A 21,003-nucleotide genomic window follows, 5' to 3' on the forward strand; every position below is an offset into this window, starting at 1 on the left:
TGATTGAGTTTCCTCTCGAAGGACTAGGCGCGCCTCTTGTTTTGCAAACTGTGCAGTTGTCGAGCCATGTATTCACCAAATGCCGGAGGATGGAAAAGGTGGTGTTCGGCAATAATACTACATACTAGAAATTCTTGGTTTTGATCGCGCAATGCGGCTGAGAACAGTTCGTCTGCACTAGTTGAAGAGGTCTTCTAGAGTTTGCACAGGTTTGAATAAGGTAAGGCGATCTATTTATATAGTGTGAAGCAAGCGTACCATAGAATAAAACTTGACCATGTGGCGGACAAAGATTGATCAGGCTTAGGAACAGGTCATCGATTTGTTGTAAGATTTTGTCTCGAGTTGGGAATGTAGGCGTGAGGCAATAACATGGCATTATAACGGATCCGCAAACCCAACCTAGTAACATGTAACCAACTCCAATAGGATTATCACCGCTGGATTACCTATGTATCCGAGGCGCAGGAATCATTAGAGCCTTGTGAACAAGTTGGGATTGGAGACAAGTGAAGCCTTTTGGCAGCCTCTACAGTCTGTCTCCTTCTAAGGTTAAACCCAGATCTAGCCAGAGAGCAGTTATAATACACATTATCGCGGGAGGAACTCGTAACTCCCAGGACTTCAAAACATAAAACTAAGATATACTCCGAAGCCAATTTAAAAAAACCCCAAGCCAAACCCAATCAAATCAAATCTAACAAGATCATGACAGATACCAAGAAAGCCATAGCGAGAGACCTTCAGACTGCCTGGTAGACCTTGAAACTCTTAAACTCCCAATATGCCTCATCAAACTCCTCCGGATTATTGGCCACGAACTCCGAGCAGGTGCCGGGGCAGCTATATAGTTCCTCATAGAATTGAGGCTGGGCAGCCAGCTCGCCGCATAGATCGATGTTAGCAATGATACTCTGGTTGCGGAAGTGTGAGGCTATATTGCAGTCCGTACTAGGGAAGTCCGCTAGGGCTGTACCCCAGATAGCTGGATTAGGGACTCCAGTAGCGTTCGTGATATCGTCTGGAATAGAGCCCCGCGGCCAGAACCAGGCGCGAACTCCAGCGTCGCGAAGCTCGAGAGCATAGACCTAGACGGTCTTATTAGTGTTATTGGAGTGACCCGAGCTAGGGGACACTTACTCCGCCTCCGTAATTATTGAACGTCGGACCATATGTAGCTGGATTCCCTTGTACCCCACAGCCAGAATTGCCGTTGGTGTCATTCCCACATGAACTGTATTGGGGTGATCCGGTCTCTTTACGCTTGACGTCCATCGAGCACCCCGCGGTCGTATGCAGGGTGACTTCGTTGCCTTCCGTACCCTTGTTATTGGCTTCCACTAGATCGATCTCTCCATTATTAGGCCAGTTGTACCCGTCGGTAAGCCACAGGGCGGGCCATGTGGCGCAGCCATATGGGGTATGGAGAATATCGAAAATGAAAAGCCCCGTATCGTAGGTAGACTTGGACTCGATCCGCACGGAGTTGCGGCCCACCAGCGCATTCGGAGTTGAAGAATCAACGCGTAGTATGGCCGAGGTATCTGTCGCAAATGTGAGGTTGAGATACTCGGCGGTTCCTTCATCAACGTATCTAGTAGGTAGGGTCAGCGGCCGAGAAGAAACAAAAAGAGGGATATGGCTTACACTACGAAGCCCTTGGTCGGGTCTTCGTCGGAGAAATAATCAAAATTATCAAAAAATGAGGGCCCTTCGTACGTATCCACTAACTTGTAGTTTAAGGGAATGTAGTCGGGGTATCGATTTGCCCGGACGCCTTGCACAGCGCCTACGATCGTAACGACGATCACCACGACGATCACGGAAGCAATGATCAGCTTCTTACGAAGGGACCTCCCTCGTGGGTCGTACCATGGTGTTGGTGATTCGAGCAGCTCCTTCTCTGGTCCTTGTGCTGGAGCAGGGACAGCTGTAGAGACGGCAGGACCATTCGGTGTCTTTGGATTATCAGTGAGCGCAAGCTCTGGGACGCAGGAAATCGCATCGCTATAGTGACCCAAATAATTGGGCGGTAGTCGTCGTTCATCCATAGTAAGCGAGAGAGTGTGAGAAAGAGAGAAAGAGCGACTGGAGATGTTCATGTGTAAAAGAAAGTCACTTGAGAGATAGAAATGGCCATTAGAATAGACTGATGGAGACTGGCGTCATAGTAGTCCTGAAATGTGCTCAGACGGGATTAGCGGCAATCATGAGTCCAGGAACCGTTGTCGGTACGGCAATATCCATGGAAAGTCAACGTGATAGGAGATTGAAGGATCACGGGAGAGAGGAGAGCTTTTGAAGAGGGCTGCCTAACAGGAACCAAGGAAGGTGTGATGATCGACAGTCCTATATCAATTATTGTCTGGATGTTCAGGAGATGCCACACAAAAAGAGGCAGAGCACGTCATACAGATCCCTGGTCCCGCGACTGGAACAGGAGTCACCCAACCAGGAATCCTCGATGATCACTGTTATGATATTCCTACCATTGACATGTCTACCATAGACCAGATGTGACTAGTTAGCCGGGACCAGGGCGGGATAATCAATCACCCCGACAGATTCTAAAACATCCCCATCGCCTTTGTTTTAACCTCGCATTTCGAAATGAAATGGGAAAGGGCGCTCTCGGAATTTGGACATTCTGTCACCACGTCCAAGAATATTGCCCAGCTTGAAAGGTCTCAATCAGTGCCAGGATTAGAAGATTCCCGTCCTGTCAATGCCACGCTGGAAAACGTCCCACCTGAGATTCGGCGTCATCTTCCGTCCATGCTAGACCTGGACAAAATAATGGCAGTGCTTTAGACGTCTCCTGTCTATCAGCAACAGTACCTACGAGTTCGCAGATACAAACTTTGCAACTGCTGGAATACAACGTTGCGCGGTGTCACGGGTGACATCCGTTGCTGGGGCTCTGAAATGCGGGATGTCGGGCGACTTGATCGCACAGGTGCTGTGAAAGGGTTGATGCAGTAGTGGAAGGCGGAACGGGGGCCACTGATCCAAGGGAAAATGTAGACATATCGTGGATGGAAGAGACCATCAGGTTGAAATGTGTTTTTTAACCTAGCTGCGCCACCGGTGTTATTTTGGGGGCGGCTATACTTAACAACCTCAGCTCTGAACAGCAACTGGACGCCTAAGGGGGGCTGAGGATGAGTTAAATCAGCCTTAACACCAACAAATAAACTCCTCTGGGATTGCCCCTGAAAGGAACAAAAAAGAAAAGAAAAAGAAAGAAAACCAATTCTCATCTCACACCATGGGCAAACTACTGCGTCCCGAGGACCTACCCTCCGAGTACCTACCATCTGATAGCGAGTACCAGCTGTCAGATGTCGACTCCGCTACGAAGAGCGCCGTGCGCCAAACTCAAACTCCCAAGCCAAACGACAGTCCATCACAAGAGTCCCTACTACAAATTATCCGACGATATCCCAAGGTTGTGGGCTATGTTATCGGTCTCATGTCGGCATTTCTGCTGACGGGATACGACACTTGTGTCGTGGGCGCCATTCCCTCTGTACCACAGTTCCAAAGAGACTATGGCGAACAGTTTGGTCCCGACAAAAACCACTATATCATCCCCTCACTGTGGCTATCGCTCTGGAGCGCCCTCCCTAGTGTCGGGCAAATGGCGGGCGCGATAATAGCAGGGTCATTGCAGGACCGAGTGGGCCGACGGTGGCCATTAGCCGTGGGCAGCGTTCTCTCAGCTGTAGCAGTGGCTGTGACATGCTTGTCGAGTTTGCCGGCAGACATCGTGACTCGCCGGGTCGTGTTTCTCATCGGCGAGATAGTGCAATGTTTCGCCTTAGGCGTGACCGAGACCGCTGCGCAGACATACATCTCCGAGGCCGTGCCGACCAGTCTCCGTGGCCCGGCGATGGCTCTCCTCCCGGCCTTCGACATGATAGGCGAGCTGCTCGGCTCTTTGGTGGTCTTGTTGTGGTCTGGCGGTACCTCCAGCAGCGCATACATGGTTTCCTACAACTCCATGTGGCCTTTCTCGGCGATTCCGCTGCTGGTGGCCGTGTTTCTCCCCGAAAGCCCTTCCCACCTCGTTCGAAAGGGAGATCTAGCTCGCGCACGCCGCTCCTTGCAGAAATTACACACTGCTAGCGTGGACTGTAACCAGCTCCTCGAAGATCTGAAACAGTCCGTCGAGTCTGAGAAGAAAGACCAAGACCAAGGCCAAAGGGTCTCCTACCGCGATTGTTTCCGCGATGAGAACAAGCGACGCACAATGATTTCCATGTTTGGCGCTTCCATGCCAGTCTTGTTTGGAACCTCTTTGCTGGTATCTGCCAGTTACTTCTTGCAAACTTTAGGCATGGAGGCCAAAGACAGTCTTTTGATGACCGTGTTGGGCATTGCCCTGGCCCTGGTTGGCAACGGCGTGGGAGTCTGGCTGATCAGCTGTGTTGGTCGTCGGAGGCTTATTTTGGTTACTCTGTCTATCACAACAGTAGTATGGCTTTCCATGGGTATATCAGGCTGCTTCTCTGGCATTGCGACTGCCTGGTACGTGATAAACCCTTCAATTATCTTCCTAACAGATCTGACTCCTTTGAAAATAGGTATGCTGGTGTGTGTATGGTGATAGTCATCGTAGTCTGCTCCATGGGTGCATGGCCCGCCTGCTTCGCAGTGTTGGGCGAGACCTCCTCGTTGCGTCTACGAGCCAAGACACAGGGTCTCTGTGTCGTCATTTCTGATCTGTGGAGCCTTGTCTTCAGTATCGTCCTGCCCTACCTGTACAACTCGGACGCTGCCGATCTGGGTGGTAAACTGGGATTTATCTATTTTGCTCTGGGGGTACTCGCCGTTTTTGGAACCTGGTGGATGATCCCAGAAATGAAGGGGCGCAACAGTTCTCAGATTGACTTTATGTTCAGGATGGGACTACCGACGAGAATGTTCCGTGGGTGGTCGGGCCAGGTGGAAAGTGAAGACACATGGGTTTTGGCTCGGGACTTGGGACAATAGACTTCGTTTCATTCTATCTGTGTTTTTTAGCGCTTCATTGATGAATAATGTGCACTATTGTAACATATTACATACAGTATTGCGTTCGGGCTATGCCTGTGCTTTTGATCTAATCCTGTACTATAGACTACACAGTAGACGGGATGCAATGATCTGGGTACGATAAACCACTTTAAACACACGACCTGCTCCGACAGTAGCCATATAAATATCTGTTTCAAATCGAACAGAATTATATTGGCATCATCTTTCCCTCTATAGTCGGTCGCCAATCAGCATGCTTATATAATGATTCACGTGACTCATTTCATTTTCTCCGTCCGCGAGTCTCCTCCGTCGTCCTTGTCTACGCTGAGCCACCACCACCCGCGTCATGCAGAGGGTCATCCAGCGGACGACCGCTGCCCGGAAACAGGCGCAGCAGAAAATCCTCAAGAATTCCAAGAAGCCAGACCCAGAAACCAAAAGGCAACAGTTCAGGGCGCAGGTCGAGTACAACAAGGCTCTCGCCCAACAGAAGAAAGATGCAGTCAAAAACCGCCGGGAGGATTGGATAAAGGGCCCGCTGGCTCCAAAGCGAGATTCGGGTCTTGAAGTCTTCTCTTACGGCGGCGTGTCACCACAACTTGTGCAGCCGCCGCCTCTTCCCAAACACAAGCGCCGGAAGCACGTCCTGTTCGCTCCGGGAGACCGAGTCTGTGTTGTCAATGGCAAAGAAAAGGGCAAAATCAGCGAGATCAGCGGGGTTAAAGAAGAGGAAGATATGGTGTTTCTCAAAAATACGAACATGGTACGTGTTTTTCTCTTGTTGCGATCACTCCTGAGATCCAACTCCCGCTAATACCGTCTCTCAAAAACATAGGCCGACGTTGCTGTCCCCGACTGGATGCAGACATCAATGGGAATCAAGTCCGACATTGTCACCAACTCCCTGCCAATACCCATTGACGATATCCGACATGTCATCGCGCTCCAAGACCCTAAGACCGGTCTCATTGAAGATTGGATCGTGGAACACGCATATGCCGCCGGGCCCTTTGTCGAACGACACCCAGACAGTACCACTCCGAAATTTACACGGTATGTATTGGGCGAGGATATCGAAATCCCTTGGCCGGTAGAGAATATTCCGCCCGCCAAGGACGGACAATGGGACACTACGCGCATGGAGGCCGACACCGATACTTGGGTGCCATCTTTGGCCCACCCGCCTTTTCCGAGCAGTATCATTGATGAACTGCGCAACAAGTTCTCCAAGTTCCGGACACGTCATGATCCAGAATACGTGAGGCTGAAGGTTGAGGAGGATTACCGCCGGCAATACTACGAGAGCCGGACGATGTTGACGCCCATTGGGGAATGGCGGGCAAAGAGGCAGGCAGAGAGTGCAGAAGCGAAGAAGAATACGCTGGATGCCGACGGGAATGTGATTATGGACAAGGAGACGAGCGAGTTCATTGAGAGCTGGATGGCACGGAAGAAGGAGGGTCAGTCTGCTCAATAGATTGAGTGATCATTTCTTTCGTCAATAGCATTGTGTATAAATTCTACTGTATTCTAGTATTGACTCTCTATTTATTTCATTCCCGATTCTCCATTCATTTATCATTCACTGTCGGTCGATTCTTAGGGCTCGCTCGGATACTTCGGGGCCAGGGAGCGCAACCACTGGACCGCGTCTCCAACTTCTGACAACTCCCCTCCATCCCTCCACTCCCTGCACTGCTTTTTTTTTCTTCGGCAAGACATAGTAGTCGCAATGGCATTCGCTGCCATAAATTCGTTCGCCCCGATCGCCTCCATTGAGGAGGCCTTCGCGACCGAACCCGCGCTGAAGAATCGAGTCTACGATGCGATCGGTACGTCGCCGACGCCCACCCCTAGCAAGCCATCTACTAACTTTTTTCTTTCTATTCTGTCAATCTAGGCATGACTCCTCAACATACACCTCTCTTCGAAGATCTCGCCCGCTATACCTGCAACCTGCTGGCCAGGAACGCGAATACCTCTCTGCCGCCCGCGCCGGCCAGCGACGGCCCTGCCGCAAAAAAGCGAAAGCTGCAGAATGGCGACACCACCAACGGGGCGACTGCGCAGGCGCCAGTCGACCTGAAGGGCAATGCGTCGATTCAATTTTATGTCCAAGATATTTCCTTCGCCGCGCCGCAGCGCAAGAAGCTCACGCTCGAGATCACTGCCGGGAGCAGATGCCTTCGGGCGAGAAACCAGACCACCAAGGAGGTGGAATTCGGTGTTCCCATGGACCAAATCCGTGAGTATGCAATTGGCATTGATATGAGCATCGTAACTAACACGGCTGGTCGTGGCTAGGACATGCCCTGTGCCTTCCTGTACCGGAAAAAACGCAGAAACAGTTCAATTTCTGTATCATCCCCCAGTTCGCTGATGGAATCACACCTCCACCGGAGGGGGAAACAGCATACGAAGCTATGGTGTTCACCGTTGCCGATGGGCCAGCCAAGGCTGCTTTCTTAGGGACGGGCCAGCAGGTCGGCCACAACCCTGGCGAGACGGCTGAGGCGTTGATCCGGAAAGTGTTGAACGACAACATGGCTCAGACGAATGTCATTTGTCCTGATGAACGGCAGTTTGTGAGCGCCATGCCCGAGCCGCACCGGAAAAAGGAAAAGGCATATCACGTCAAGGCATTCCGAGGCAGCAAAGAAGGTGAGCCAATCTCTTTTTTTCTCTTGAGCTGCGCTGATTTTGTCTCTGTCAGGCTATCTGTTTCTTCTCTCTACGGGTATTCTGTTTGCGTTCAAAAAACCTCTCCTGTTCTTCTCCTTCGACACCATCGACTCCGTTTCCTACACCTCTGTCCTCCAGCGCACATTCAACCTCAACATCATGGCCCGCCCAGCCAATGGCAGCGAAGAGGATGTACAGGAACTCGAGTTTTCCATGATCGACCAGGCCGACTACGGTGGGATCGACGACTACATCAAGCGACATGGTCTTCAAGACGCCAGCTTGGCCGAGGCCCGACGCGCCAAGGTGTACAATATCAACGGCGGGAAGGCCGAGGATCCAGAGGCTGCCGCTATGAAGACCGAAGGTGACGAGGAAAGCGAACTGCAAAAAGCCCAGCGAGAGCTCGAGGACCAGGAGGATGAGGAAGAAGAGGATTACGACCCCGGCAGTGACGGGGAGAGTGAAGGCAGCGGCGGCTCCAGCAGCGAGGAAGATGAAGACGGTGACGAGTTCCACGAGGATGCGGAGCAGGTCAGCGATGGCGACGACGAGGATCTGCTCAAGGAGGAGGGCAGTGATGACCCGGACGAGTAAAGAACTGTGCTACAATGTAATAATGTGCCTTTCGTTTGGACTTGTACAGTAGCCGGCCGAACTTTACTGGAGTGGATGTGTCAGATTCGGGTCGAGATGGATCGACAAACTGGGGAATCAGGATAAGAATTGCTTTTGTCGACTCAATAGTTTCCCTGGAGAAGGATGCAGTGTGTACCTGGCTTAGGGCTCACTCTGGCGGCGCTTCACAATGGCTTGGCGCGATCCGGCCTGTAATGTTACCCGCATTCCAGACCGAGAGTCCAGACAACCAGGGACACGAGATCCCCTGAATGAAAAATGCTCTGGAAAAATCCACTGTGATTCCCTGCCTCAGTCATTCACAATAGTTAGATGTGATCCAATGTGTCTACGGGCACAGGACCCTCCCTCCTGCGACGCGCCCGAGCCTCGCAAGCCCGGAGCGGTGCAGGCAACTCAGTTGGAGAGAGGATCTGACCGCTGCGGTACGATGATTTCTGGCGCCGGTCATTGTAATACCACCGCTTGACCGCCAGTTCCCGCACTGCGCCTCCCCATTACTCGTAAACAATACATCGGCAATACTCTCTCCCTGCACTCTCCCCCAACTCGCTCCCTCTCTTCTCTTCTTTCTTTCTCCTCTCTCCTCGATTTGTGTCTCTCCCCATCCCTCTCCCCGTCTCTCTCGCTCTCGTGCTTGTCCCACCCTGCCTGGCAACTCACGGGTGCTTATACAAGCACTTGGTCGAGACCCTCGGCTGCTCTTGCCCTGCCCCTTTTTCTCCCGGTGGCGTGTCTTAATTTCGCCTCCCGTCCCCCCGTTTGTTCTCGACCCGTTCACCCCAGACTTGTGATCATCCCGACCGTCAAAAAGGACCGCCGACTACCTCAATTCCTGGGCAGCACCCTCAATCGCATCCGTCTCGCTGTCACAGCCTCGGCTCGCCAGTCCGTTTCACACCGTCCAAGTTTCACGTTGTGCCAAGAACGTGACTGGATTCTTGGAGACACTAGTTCTGGTGTCAGATAGTTCTCACGGCGTATGCCATTCATTCCGTTTATCTCGTCGACCTCGTGCTGACTGCGTCTGCGTGGAAGAACAGTGTCCATCCCGTGCTCGGTGACCCTGAAGCCATCATCATTCGGACGCAAGTCGTGTTCCTTGGGTCTCAAGCCCGAGAACTACATCCATGGCGTCCTCCTCGTCGAACGTAGTGGGTGTCCACTACCGCGTGGGCAAGAAAATCGGTGAGGGTTCGTTCGGTGTCATCTTCGAAGGCACGAACCTCCTCAACAACCAGCAGGTGGCCATCAAATTCGTACGTCTCGTTGCACTCGCTTGACTCTCGACCCGTCTGACCGTCCCAGGAACCTCGGAAAAGCGATGCGCCTCAGCTCCGTGATGAGTATCGCACATACAAGATCTTGGTTGGATGTCGTATGTTTCTCCAGGTACTCTGCGTGTGACGTTTGCTAACGATCTCCTAGCCGGCATCCCCAATGTCTACTACTTTGGTCAGGAGGGTTTGCACAACATCCTTGTCATTGACCTTCTCGGTCCCAGTCTGGAGGATCTGTTCGACCACTGTAACCGCCGGTTCTCGACCAAGACTGTTGTGATGGTGGCTAAGCAAATGCTCTCGCGGGTTCAAACGATTCACGAGAAGAACCTCATCTACCGCGATATCAAGCCCGACAACTTCCTTATCGGCCGTCCATCCACAAAGGCCGCCAACGTCATCCATGTCGTTGACTTCGGCATGGCAAAGCAATACCGCGACCCCAAGACCAAGCAGCACATCCCCTACCGTGAGCGCAAGTCTCTGTCTGGTACTGCGCGGTACATGAGTATCAACACCCATCTGGGACGTGAACAATCGCGACGTGATGATCTGGAGGCTCTTGGACACGTCTTCATGTACTTCTTGCGGGGCGGCCTTCCCTGGCAAGGATTGAAGGCTGCGACCAACAAGCAAAAGTACGAGAAGATTGGCGAAAAGAAGCAAACAACGGCCATCAAGGAGCTCTGCGAAGGCTATCCTGGTATGTTTTGTTACCTCGTTTATGATCATAATCCCATACTGATGATATGGCCATAGAAGAGTTCAACAAGTACTTGAGCTATGTGCGCAACCTTGGCTTCGAGGACACCCCCGACTACGACTATCTGCGGGATCTCCTGACGCAATCCCTCAAGAACGCCGGCGAGGTGGAGGACGGGGAATACGACTGGATGAAGCTGAACAATGGACGCGGTTGGGACTACAAGTCGTACTCGTCGCAGGCGCATCTTCACAATCAGCATCAGACTTCGACGAGCCGCGACATCATTCGCAACAGCCAACGCCCCGGCATGACGGCCGACCGTTTAAACGCACCTCAGCCACCGCCCCCAAACTCTCCGGCGAAGGGAGCCAGCAAGACGCGTGACCGTGCTGGCGTCGGGATGCCCTCTAAGCAACGCGGGAGTGGGAACATGGAGCCATCAACCCCGGCCACATCAACGCAGGCACACTTTCAGAACTCAAATGCTCACCTTCCAGGGCGCCTAAACAGCCCAGCCAACCAGGGGGTGGGCAATCAAGCTGCCGGCACTCAAGGGAACGAGGACTCGCAACCTACATTCATCCAGAAGGTGATGAAGGCTCTGTGCTGCGGTAGGTGATTTTCCGAATGTGATTCTCATCTGCTTGCCTGCTCACTCTCGGGATCCAGGTTGAACTCGAGGCAGATAAAGTGACGGCGCACTTGTTCTTCTGCCCTTGATGGCGAAAATACGGCCGAATGTCGACATGGGAATCCCCTCGTTTCTTTACGCATGGGCGCCTTGGTAGGTAGTGCATTCACCATACACTACCTCTGGTCCCAACAACCCCCTTGTATCTTTCTTCCGCCCATTCGACCCTTCCCACCCACCAAGCGATGGTGGGTAGGAACCCCCCTTTTTTCCTCTCATTGATGTTACGTCTCATCACTCTTTCATGGTGCTACGGCTTCGGAGCGACGGACTTGAGAGATCTCTTGTCTTGTCTTTTTTCTTTTTCTCCATTTCACTTCGCTCTGTGGTGTCGCCTATGACTCGACGATTGCACTGTTTAATACCAAAAACTCATCCTCTGCGAGTTTATCGCGTCCTCGGTGGATGATGCTCCGTCAACGTCCATTGAACACATCCTGCTTGTTTTGTCAGCTCGGGAAATTTGGAGTCCACTGGTGCTTTCTTTTTCTAATAGAGGGTTGAAGACGAATCTCACTCGCGCGACGAGCAGGTGGTGTCGAGTCAAATCCAGACATTCTCTTGTGGTTTGATCTCGCCGGTCCAGTCAAGCGTTTGTTTGTCGAGACAGACAAGTTTTGGATTAAGCTGTCTGTGTGCTGTTCGCTCTGTTTATCGGCAGAGCGAATAGACCTAATGTTTTTTGCATTGTTGGATTTCCCGGGCTTCTCCTCATGACCTTCCCCTCTAGCCATCACCTCATCTGTCTCGGTGTGGCAAGGACAGTTCAGTCTACTGCTGCGCCGCACTGAGACCGTCATGTTTGCATATATTCTCCCGGTTCCTCGATTCCCCTTATCCCTGTCCCCGTGTGTGTGTTGCTGTTTCCAACCCATTGGATCTATTTGCCCGTGTTTATAATTGTCTCTGTTTTTGTGCCTTGCTCCTCTTTGTCAGAAGCGGGTTGTGTGTTTGTTAGTGTGTCGCATAAGATAGCATTCCTCCTTTTCTTTTCTCTGCTGGTTCTCTCGTGGGTCTTTTCGTACGGCCTGTATAAAGTGTTCAAGAGCTCGTATGCTGGCAGAAAGTTGTCGAGTTTCGTGAGTGCTTAGTAGGGTAACGAGTAAGAGTAGAATGAAGGGTAATGAGCTGATGGCGTTTGCACTACTGGCTGGAATAGTCAAGTAAGACAATTGCAGGCATATGGATGAGAAAGAGACTACAGCAGCAACTCATGTTCCCTTTTGTGGATGTCCTTGTCATAGAGTCGACGGTGTGGAGGCAACAGTGATCTATATATTGTCTACAACACGACTCACACTATGAAATATTTTTCTCTTTGTTGGCTCTTTCCGAAAGTCCTTATCTCTGGAATCCATATTCAATATATCCACGATATATATCTCTACAGTCGAGATCTCCCCACTACGAACAGCGAAAGAGAACCATCTTCCATCACATCCCCAAGAATGTGTTGACACCAGCTGCACACCGGCAATGCAGTGACAGAGTCTGCTCAACCCCTGCCTGACCTTGAATAGCCTCGCATAAGCGATCCAAACAAACTTCAGCATTGGAATGTAGACCCTTTGTGGCATGCTTGTCGCCACACCGTATTCCAGCCGACATAACATGACGCATTTTTGGGGACACCAGTGGTATCTACCCTCCTAGGATCATACATACTGAAGAAAGGAAAAAAAAGTTTGTGTCTATCCTCGAAGGCAATTCGCAGCACCCGAGCCAATCCCGGGCGCGGACCAACGGCCATGGCATGCAGGGATCGAGAGGGATGGTGGGGAGGGGGCCATGCACGGAGATGATCAACTCGCCTCTTTGTCTGTCTTTGGTCGTACATGGATAAACCATGGTTATATTGGACCCTAATGTTTCTATCCAACAGTACAGGTACTTGCTGGATATGGGGCTACCGCCGAGACGGTGTACTATGCGTGTTAATCAACCATCCAATCATGAGTTATCGAGTTCACTACCATACCATACTGTGCAATTATTAGGCCGCAGCATATGAGGACATTCTTTTACTAGCCTTTACCTAAGAATATTCACCCGTCTTGATCTCCAGTCTGTGCCACCACATCCGGGCCTGCTCATCCCCGGACTCTAATACCCGTTTGCGTTTAGCCCAGCCCAGTTATTGCTGTGACGAAAGTGCATATCACTCAGCGCGTCGCGTGCTCGCCAGTCAGGACGGCATTTCCCCGCTCTGGGCTAGTTCGTTTGCAAAGCTGGGGGTACATGTGGTCAATTGGCGTCCCGGCATGGGTACCCCGGCCGGACTGGGGTTGGTCTCATGTCACTATGTTTAGGGAATACAGTATAAGGCAGTGTGATGCATTAATTATCGAAGAGAAACGCAGCAAGGACTCGTATGTAGTAGTATCTGAAACCAATAGCTCTAAGCGCCGTGCTCTAGCTGAGTAGAAAGGTCCACTCCACTCCAGCGCAAGATGAAACCGCACTCGAATCATGGTGGCCTCCGTGCCTTTCGACAATAAACCACGGCACAGATGGCACCATCCGAACAACCCCCAACAAGCCCCCCACCACCTTCTCTAGCACGCAGATCTCTTCCACCACGTCGGCCGACCAGGGGGAGATACAGCCCCTAACTAGCGCCGGCCGGCGGAGTCCAGTCAGCGGGCAGACTGGCTGGTGATACCATACGCTAAGGAAACAGTTAGGCATCGAGGCAGCCAATCCGGGACCCTGCCTCACCCCTCTTCCACCGCCAAGATCGCCGAAACAAGTCTAGACGCCTGCAACTAGAAAGCGGCTGCTCCATTGGAAATCAAGATTCACTGTGGAAGTGGAGTCAATGACTTCACTGCGGCTTCTGCCGGGCCGGGTGAAGTTTGTGTTTGATGAGTTTGTGGGGTTTGGTCTGGTTCGAGATAGGGTAGATTATTATTGATGGTGTGCGAGAGACCGACCTAATCGCTTGGTCAAACGACTAAACTGAGCAATGGCCTCCTGTTTTTCCTTTTCTTTTCCCGGGTCCGATCGGGCACAGGGCAGATACTATCTGCAGGCGCTGAGCTCTGTATGTACCGCTCAGGGGTAACTGAGACTTTGACCAGGATACAGACAGAGTCCATCTAAGAATAACAAAGTTCAATACTACTACTACGCTACTGGGCCCAAATTCATGAATAGCAGTGCATATGCAGCAGTATGAATACACCCCCCACGCCGGAGTTGTCTAGACTCCTCTCCCATTCTTCAAACCATCGTTCATTCTGCACTTCCCTCCGAGCGAGACCCTAGGCCGACGCTTCCCCGTACTTTCAGTCTGCCAGGAACCGACTCTAGTGCTAATCCTCGGCGCCAAATGAGTCCCAACGGCGAAGCACGAATCGACACGAGGTGGGGGATCCAGCAGGCCCTTGCTACTTAGCCACGGGAAAATTGTGGATCAGTCTTGGAGCCAACTTCTAGATTTTCTTTGTCTGGACCGGATGAGTCCATTCCTGCCGAGTAGTCGTGTAGGGAGGTGGTATGTCGTCTGTCGAGTATGGCTGCAGAAAGTTAGTAGATAAGACTGACAGTCGCCAAGACCCTTCTTCCCATGGGTTTCTGCAACCTACGCCAGTCTCCGACCAGTCGAGGTCAGCCCAGATCGATCGTTACATCTTCCGCACCCCAATCGCTTTTCGTCTTATCGATCTCGCCCGACCGATCCTCCGGGGCTGTTCAGCCTCTCCGGGCGCGCCGGTGGACCCCCAAATCCGCACAAATCACCAGGTGACACACAGTGGGGTTTTTTTTCTCTTTACCAGCCCGACTCCACTGGCCCTCCCGCGCTCGGTCAATGGAAGCCTGTCAAACAATCTCGTGGGGTGGCAAGATGAGAAAATTTGCCGGGCAGGAATTGAATTCCTTTTCGTCTAGAGAGTGTTTTTTTTTCTTTTTGTCCTTCTGTTGTGCCCTGGAGGTGGCGCTGGACACAGAATGCTTCTAGAATTCTAGAAAAGGAGAGAAGGAGTGGACACTACTTCCGTCTCCGGGCGTTGCATTCCCACGCCCACAACTATGTACTATCTATCGATCATTCGTATCATTGTTACACATCCAAACCCGTCGTAAATGACGTGCTGATGATTTTTTCCCCTATCATCACGCAAGGGAGTCTCTTACTCGTGGGAACCGTGGGTCTCCATTCCGAGACCAGACCAAGTGGCGACTGGGCCTGATTGGACAATACGGGATTACGGGTAAGTAACGGCCCTTCCAGAAGGAATTCTCTTCCCCCCTTGCCGCTCGTCGATCGCCCATTACAGCCTGTATCGTCATCCTGTCGATCCACTGATTCCAGAATCAGTGGAGTCCATTTTCTGAACTAATTAAGCCCCTTCCCGCTCTCACGGGGGGGGATCACCACTACGACTCGTCTCGCTCCCTCTTCACCCACCCTCTTCCACCATTCCCCTACACACCACTTGGTTGATCCTCTACGATGCTGAGGAAGAGGTTTCTCTGGTCTACACCCATCACCACCCCGGAACTCTCTCCTGCCTCCTCCGACAGCGACTCGGACGAGGACATGGACTCCTCTTCCCGACCGGTCAGCCTGGCCGTCTCGGTGGGAGCCTTTTGTCCCATGCGTCCGACCCTCAAAGAAGTCCTGGCCAACACCGCTCCCCCACCATACACCCTGGGTGCGTTCATGGCCTACCTCTCACAAAACCACTGTCTCGAAACCTTGGAATTCACCCTCGAGGCCAAACGGTACCGCGAAACCTACTACAATGCTCTCGATCAACGCGGCCAGGTCGTATTGGCCCCCAACAGCCCCGAGGGCCAACAACTGCGGATGCTCTGGCAGCGCCTCCTCACAGCATACATCTTCCCCGGCGCCCCACGAGAGATTAATCTGTCGAGCGAGGTCCGCGATGCCCTCCTGCGTCACATCAACATCTCCTCGCCCCCACCGCCCGAAACCCTCGACTCGGCCGTCAAACGCATCCACGATCTGATGGAAGAGTCGATCTTCCTCCCCTTCTTGAACAGCCAGACCGCCTCGCCGTCCATGGGCCCGTTGTCCGACCCGCCCCAAGGGCCAGAAGACCACGTGAACCTGTCCACCATATCCTTCGACGAACTCCCCGTCAAGCGCGTCCGCTCGCGGGCCCGGCGGACATCGCCGCAGTCATCGACCAAGGATCTCTCCTCCCCGGTCCACGGCCATCATGCCGGTCGCTCGAATCTGTCCCTGAGTGCCGTCCACCACGCCATTGGGAAACGCGCCTCGGGTCCCTTCTCCAGCGCCAGCGCCGACTCGAGCCTGACCGATGAGTCCAGCAGTCCGCAGTCTAGTCCCACGGTCGAAGAGCCTATCACTCCAATGACTCCTCCAACCACCCCGCCAGCCAACGAACCCAACCTGTCCATGCCGAGCCCTAAGGTCCGCACGGACAACCCATGGAAGAAGATGGGCATGAAGCTGGGTTTCAAGAAACGATCCGGTGGCGTGAGCCGCGATCCCAAGATTTTGGGCCTGGACGACCAGCTGTGAAAACAACCCACACCAAAACCACCACCTATTCTTACGACTTTTCACCTTACCTCTCACCTCACCTCACTTCACCTATCTCTTTGCATGAAAATCCACCTATGACCCGAAATTGTGTCCCTCATCCAGACGACTGGATTCTTAGCCTTTTCGATATCGAGCGTTTCTCTATTGGCGGTGTACGAGTGACACGATGCATTCACCGAAGCATTTGATCCCGGCGTTTTGTTTTCTTCCCAGCATGTTGTGCCGCCTCGGCGCAGGAACAACTGAACATCATCCTTCATGTCCATATCATATAGACTTTGTTTTTGGCGTTGATCTTTTTGGGGCTTGGTTCTCTAACCTCTTCAAAATCTCTTCCCTCCTGCTATTCCTGTGCTGCAGCGCAGGGCTCTTTGTTGTTTATAAGTGGCTCTCATGGCCTCCTTTTTTTTTTTTGGAATCAATAGACTTGATACCCCTTTCATTTTGACTTGATCTCGACGTAGATTGAACAGTAAATCCTTTCTTATAGGTGTGTCAACTGCACAGATCCTTTCATCATACCTTCCAGTATACCCAACACCAAACAAACGTTGTCAACCTTGAGAGCCCATATATACATACTTCCTATCATTTACCATACACAGTAATAGAAAATAAATCCCAAGGACCTAGTAGAAGCTCCATCGCCTAATCTACCAGAGATCTAAAAGCAAACCCGCCTCCCACCTCTCGTCTCCAAAGCCGCGATATCCAAATCCCACCCAGCCGCAGCGAGAGCCGCTACATACCGCTCAAAGCGAGACTGCTCCGACATGAACGCCAAAGTGCGCGATACAACATCAAGTATTTGAGTCGGATCACTCACGTCTTTCTTCCCATTCAGAACCCAGACAGCGAGCAATGCGTGCGCCCACGCTTTCAACCGATCCTGCTTTGAACAGCCCTTCTTCAGTAGGATCGAGGCGTGCCATTTCCCTTTCTTCGATGAAGACGAAGATGATGATGGGCGCAGAAAGAAGAGGTATGCTTCTTCTTCGAAGAGGGTGGATAGTTGGGCCATTGGGAGGGAAGTTTTGAATGATGATGATGATACAATCCCTTTCGTGCTTGTAGTGCTGGTATTGGTATCCCTGAAGAATGTGGGTAAGGAGACACCGATGGCTGCGCTGCCTATGTTCTGTTTTATGGGCGATTGCTGTTGGTCTGGCTGGTAGGAGATCCATTCGAGGGCTCCGTCTTTAGGGAAGATGCGTTCTTGACTTGCTACTTCGGCGGGCGTGAGGAGTCTCCATTTCTCGAGGGTTGCTTTCGATGATGATGACCTCGAGACACGTTTTTTCTTTTCTTGAGTCTTAGAACTGGAACCAGAGCGGAGTGCTTCGATGCTCAGATCTGGGTCTGAGCTGAGGAGTGTTGAGAAGACGATGTTGGCTCGTTGTCTGTTCAGGCTGGTCATCTGCACGGCTCGCACGGCTGCGTAGTTCATGCTCAGATGCAATCCGAGAAGGAAGAGGAGGGCTGCCCATGTAGTTCCCAGTCTGGTTACATGAGAGACGACTAGAGAACCGACCTGCGGACTTTATTAAAGACGTGTTTATGACTGGTGATTGGGAGATTCAAACATACCAGCATCCCAACCAGCGAAATAACCGTCTCCTGCGACGAATCTTTCTGCACAAACCCATCAATTAGCCTATCCTCCCTCTCCTCTCGACGCATAGTCTCCAAAGGATATACATACGGCATTAAGCTCCGCCAAATTTCCCCACTTGGCGAAATGCGCACTGAGACTCGCCTTCGAACTCCCACCCGCAACACCACATAGCGCCCTCAACACACCTGCCGTGCTGAGAACAGTCACACGCATGTATCCGGCGGGTACACCGGGCGACAGACAGTCTAGGATCATGGCGATGTCGTTAAACACATCGGCTGCAAGTCGGTACATCTTGCATTCTGGTTCCAGGGCTGTGCCCACCCGGTGCGCGAATAAGATTGTCGCTACCCGGCCGGAGGAGTCTTGGAGGATGTGCAGGAGGAGTGCGGAGGTGGGCGAGGCGTCCGCGTTGCCGACTCCGACTCCTGTTCATTTTGTTATTCTGGGGTTGCTCTTGAATTCGATATCTTGGGGGTGTGGTGGTAGTGGGGGAGTATACCTTGTAACACGGCTCTGGATGATAAGAGGCCTGCGATGGAGCTGCAGAATGCTTGTAGCGAATCCTGGATTCGGTTCTGTTAGGGAGACGAAGTTTGGTTGCGAGCTATTAACAACGTACGAAGATTTGATATCTAGTTGGAGTATGAGTGAAAGGCACAGCTGGTGGGTCGTAGGGCACACTCACGGGAGATAGTCCTCGCTCACACTATGCGGATACCCCGATGGAAGAAAGACATCGCTGAGCGATTTGATCAGGGGCTGATCGAGCCATGAAGTAGTGTCTGTGGGGGATGAATCCTGGCGACGCGATTAGATGATCATTTTGAGACAGGATGCAATTTATGAGATGGATGTCTAATAGTTCAGAGAGAAGGAAAATATTGTTTGGATACAGAAACATTCAAATATGCACAATTGCCGATGACAGTTCCTTGGAATCAAATCAAGGGAATGGCGGCTCACCATGACATCCACCCGGCCCGTGGGCTGCTTCGACATCCCATCATCCTGCTCCGAATAAATAAAAGTGGTGATAGCAGTATCAGCCTCGTCAGTCTCCTGGAAGGTCAACCTGTTGCCCGCGAACGAATCCATGAGGTAGATGCTCTGTTCAACGGTTGGGGCGAGATGATGAAGAGGCCAAGTGGTTGGGCACGGGCCATCCACATGGTGAACACTACCAATGGACTACTGCAGGTACTGACTGGGGGAGCTAGAGAAAGTCGTAGAGAATAGAGTAGTATAATATGTATCCAAACCCAGTCCTGACCAGCCAGAAAATCGATCTATGTATAGAAAGAACTGTATCCCGCATTTCGACAAAAAGCCGGTCGTACACTCGCACGCTTGTTTGAAACACCCAGAGAGAAAGCAAGACCACCAGCGCCAAGTACAAAAAGAAAAGAAAGATACAAAGGAGAGTCGCAAGGACGCTCCCCGCCCGGAGGGAACCGCGTCCTTGTCTATGCGGGAGAATCGCCTACCGGTGCGATTCTCCAGTGTCCCCCAGCCTCTCGCTCGCTCGAGGCCATTGGGACCCAATTCCACGCTTGCAAGTCTTACCAGGGATCGCCGTGCACCAGCAGCAGCGTCCAGGGACATTCGTTCAGATCGCAACTTCCATCATCAAAAGTAATCGTACCCCGTAACGCGCATTCATAACTTTTTTTTAGGCGAACATGCTAGCTCCTCCGGTCTCCACGGCCTCAATCTCCGCCTCGCTCCAGGGAAGACGGCTGAAGCGCGCGGGCAGCTCGGTGCGATCGAAGAACGCACCCGTCTGTGGGCGGACCGGACCCAGGGACGCGCCCGACTGGCCGCCAATGGCGCCGCTGAACTGGGCGCGGCCGAGCGGGCCGTGCTGCTGGGCCTTGACGCGGTAGGTAGCGAACGAGTCCGGGAGCGCACCGGTGGGAGAGGCCGGGTGAACGCGAGGAGAGTGGTCGACGGCCTCTGTTACACGGTGTTAGTTGGGAGCGATATCGGCCGGGCCGGCTGGCTGGAGCTACTTACGAGGCACGGAGCGCTTGCCCACGAACCGGATCAGAGGAGTCCGGGCGGCGTTGCGGAGAGCGACAGTAGCACGCATTGTGATCGGGGTGCGAGGTTGGAGGTGGATGGAAGTGGGAAGGTGGTTGTGTCGAGGTCAAATCCGCGGGTTGTGCGAATTTCGACGGGGGGGCCGGTCGGAGCTATCCGGACCGAGTGGAGGACGGAGGAGTGAGAGCCGGACTGGCGACAATTGCTGGGATTGAAAGAGCGTTTGATGGGGTTGGGTGGGATGAAGGGAGAGTGAGAGAATGTGTGAGAAGAAGAAAAAAGAAGAAGAGGAAGAAGAGTTGAGTTGAGTTGGAGGAAAGAAGAACGATAAGGCCAGTGCTTACCGCTTTGGGAGATTCCGAGAGAGTCCGCCATGGTTCTTAGTCACGGTTCGTTGTCATTGGAACTCGGCGCCGCCCGACACAACCTTCTCCCCGCATGTCGTTCAGTTCTTATCTTGCCCTGCGAATCCTTGTCCCACTGGGATCTTCCTGGTCTCCCTCCCCGCAGTCGGAGTATACTGTCGGACGCACTTAACACGCTCATTTTCACACCAAACCCACTTTTCGGGAGGACCACCCTCTGCCTAACTTCCAGGGGGCAACCGCGGGGGCCCACACAACCAACCCTTGTTCCTGGCCCTTGCGCCTAGAGGATTTTGACACCACCATTCGGAACGGATTACCCAATTGCCCTGATTATTCAACCTGATAACTTTGATGATCGCGCCACCCCAGCGGAGCTTGGACCCTGATTAACCAACCCGTCCCGGCTTCGCCCGCCCGT

The 21,003-nt window shown here is 52.5% G+C and overlaps 8 protein-coding genes across 8 annotated transcripts; 5 read left to right on the forward strand and 3 right to left on the reverse strand.

Annotated features, from left to right (window-relative positions):
* Positions 1–743: 743 nt before the first annotated feature.
* N7510_002254 (glycoside hydrolase family 16 protein) lies at positions 744–2,051 on the reverse strand (the record flags this gene model as incomplete). Its single annotated transcript, XM_056974181.1, has 3 exons — positions 744–1,088; positions 1,141–1,594; positions 1,648–2,051. The coding sequence occupies 3 exons, from the start codon at positions 2,049–2,051 to the stop codon at positions 744–746; spliced, it is 1,203 nt and encodes a 400-aa protein (XP_056839298.1).
* Positions 2,052–3,268: 1,217 nt separating this feature from the next.
* On the forward strand, positions 3,269–4,995 carry N7510_002255 (MFS general substrate transporter; the record flags this gene model as incomplete). The annotated part of the gene is made up of 2 exons (XM_056974182.1): positions 3,269–4,530; positions 4,587–4,995. 2 exons carry the CDS (start codon positions 3,269–3,271, stop codon positions 4,993–4,995), a joined length of 1,671 nt encoding a protein of 556 aa, XP_056839299.1.
* Positions 4,996–5,368: 373 nt separating this feature from the next.
* Positions 5,369–6,499, forward strand: N7510_002256 (mitochondrial 54S ribosomal protein uL24m; the record flags this gene model as incomplete). Its single annotated transcript, XM_056974183.1, has 2 exons — positions 5,369–5,785; positions 5,858–6,499. 2 exons carry the CDS (start codon positions 5,369–5,371, stop codon positions 6,497–6,499), a joined length of 1,059 nt encoding a protein of 352 aa, XP_056839300.1.
* Positions 6,500–6,924: 425 nt separating this feature from the next.
* On the forward strand, positions 6,925–8,301 carry rtt106 (putative negative regulator of DNA transposition (Rtt106); the record flags this gene model as incomplete). Its single annotated transcript, XM_056974184.1, has 3 exons — positions 6,925–7,318; positions 7,435–7,683; positions 7,736–8,301. The coding sequence occupies 3 exons, from the start codon at positions 6,925–6,927 to the stop codon at positions 8,299–8,301; spliced, it is 1,209 nt and encodes a 402-aa protein (XP_056839301.1).
* A 1,172-nt stretch (positions 8,302–9,473) lies between these two features.
* On the forward strand, positions 9,474–10,948 carry N7510_002258 (casein kinase I; the record flags this gene model as incomplete). Its single annotated transcript, XM_056974185.1, has 4 exons — positions 9,474–9,602; positions 9,652–9,721; positions 9,772–10,326; positions 10,383–10,948. The coding sequence occupies 4 exons, from the start codon at positions 9,474–9,476 to the stop codon at positions 10,946–10,948; spliced, it is 1,320 nt and encodes a 439-aa protein (XP_056839302.1).
* A 4,528-nt stretch (positions 10,949–15,476) lies between these two features.
* N7510_002259 (regulator of G-protein signaling domain-containing protein) lies at positions 15,477–16,535 on the forward strand (the record flags this gene model as incomplete). The annotated part of the gene is made up of 1 exon (XM_056974186.1): positions 15,477–16,535. The coding sequence occupies one exon, from the start codon at positions 15,477–15,479 to the stop codon at positions 16,533–16,535; it is 1,059 nt and encodes a 352-aa protein (XP_056839303.1).
* Positions 16,536–17,223: 688 nt separating this feature from the next.
* Positions 17,224–19,272, reverse strand: N7510_002260 (RUS1 family protein; the record flags this gene model as incomplete). The annotated part of the gene is given in 5 exon segments (XM_056974187.1): positions 17,224–18,090; positions 18,147–18,242; positions 18,262–18,602; positions 18,885–18,975; positions 19,141–19,272. 5 exon segments carry the CDS (start codon positions 19,270–19,272, stop codon positions 17,224–17,226), a joined length of 1,527 nt encoding a protein of 508 aa, XP_056839304.1.
* A 574-nt stretch (positions 19,273–19,846) lies between these two features.
* N7510_002261 (alpha-ketoglutarate dehydrogenase subunit KGD4) lies at positions 19,847–20,266 on the reverse strand (the record flags this gene model as incomplete). The annotated part of the gene is made up of 2 exons (XM_056974188.1): positions 19,847–20,130; positions 20,191–20,266. The coding sequence occupies 2 exons, from the start codon at positions 20,264–20,266 to the stop codon at positions 19,847–19,849; spliced, it is 360 nt and encodes a 119-aa protein (XP_056839305.1).
* Positions 20,267–21,003: the final 737 nt, after the last annotated feature.

Source organism: Penicillium lagena (genome assembly GCF_028827675.1).
Source record: "Penicillium lagena strain IBT 129212 chromosome Unknown utg000001l_segment0_segment0, whole genome shotgun sequence".
NCBI classification, from domain to species: domain Eukaryota; kingdom Fungi; phylum Ascomycota; class Eurotiomycetes; order Eurotiales; family Aspergillaceae; genus Penicillium; species Penicillium lagena.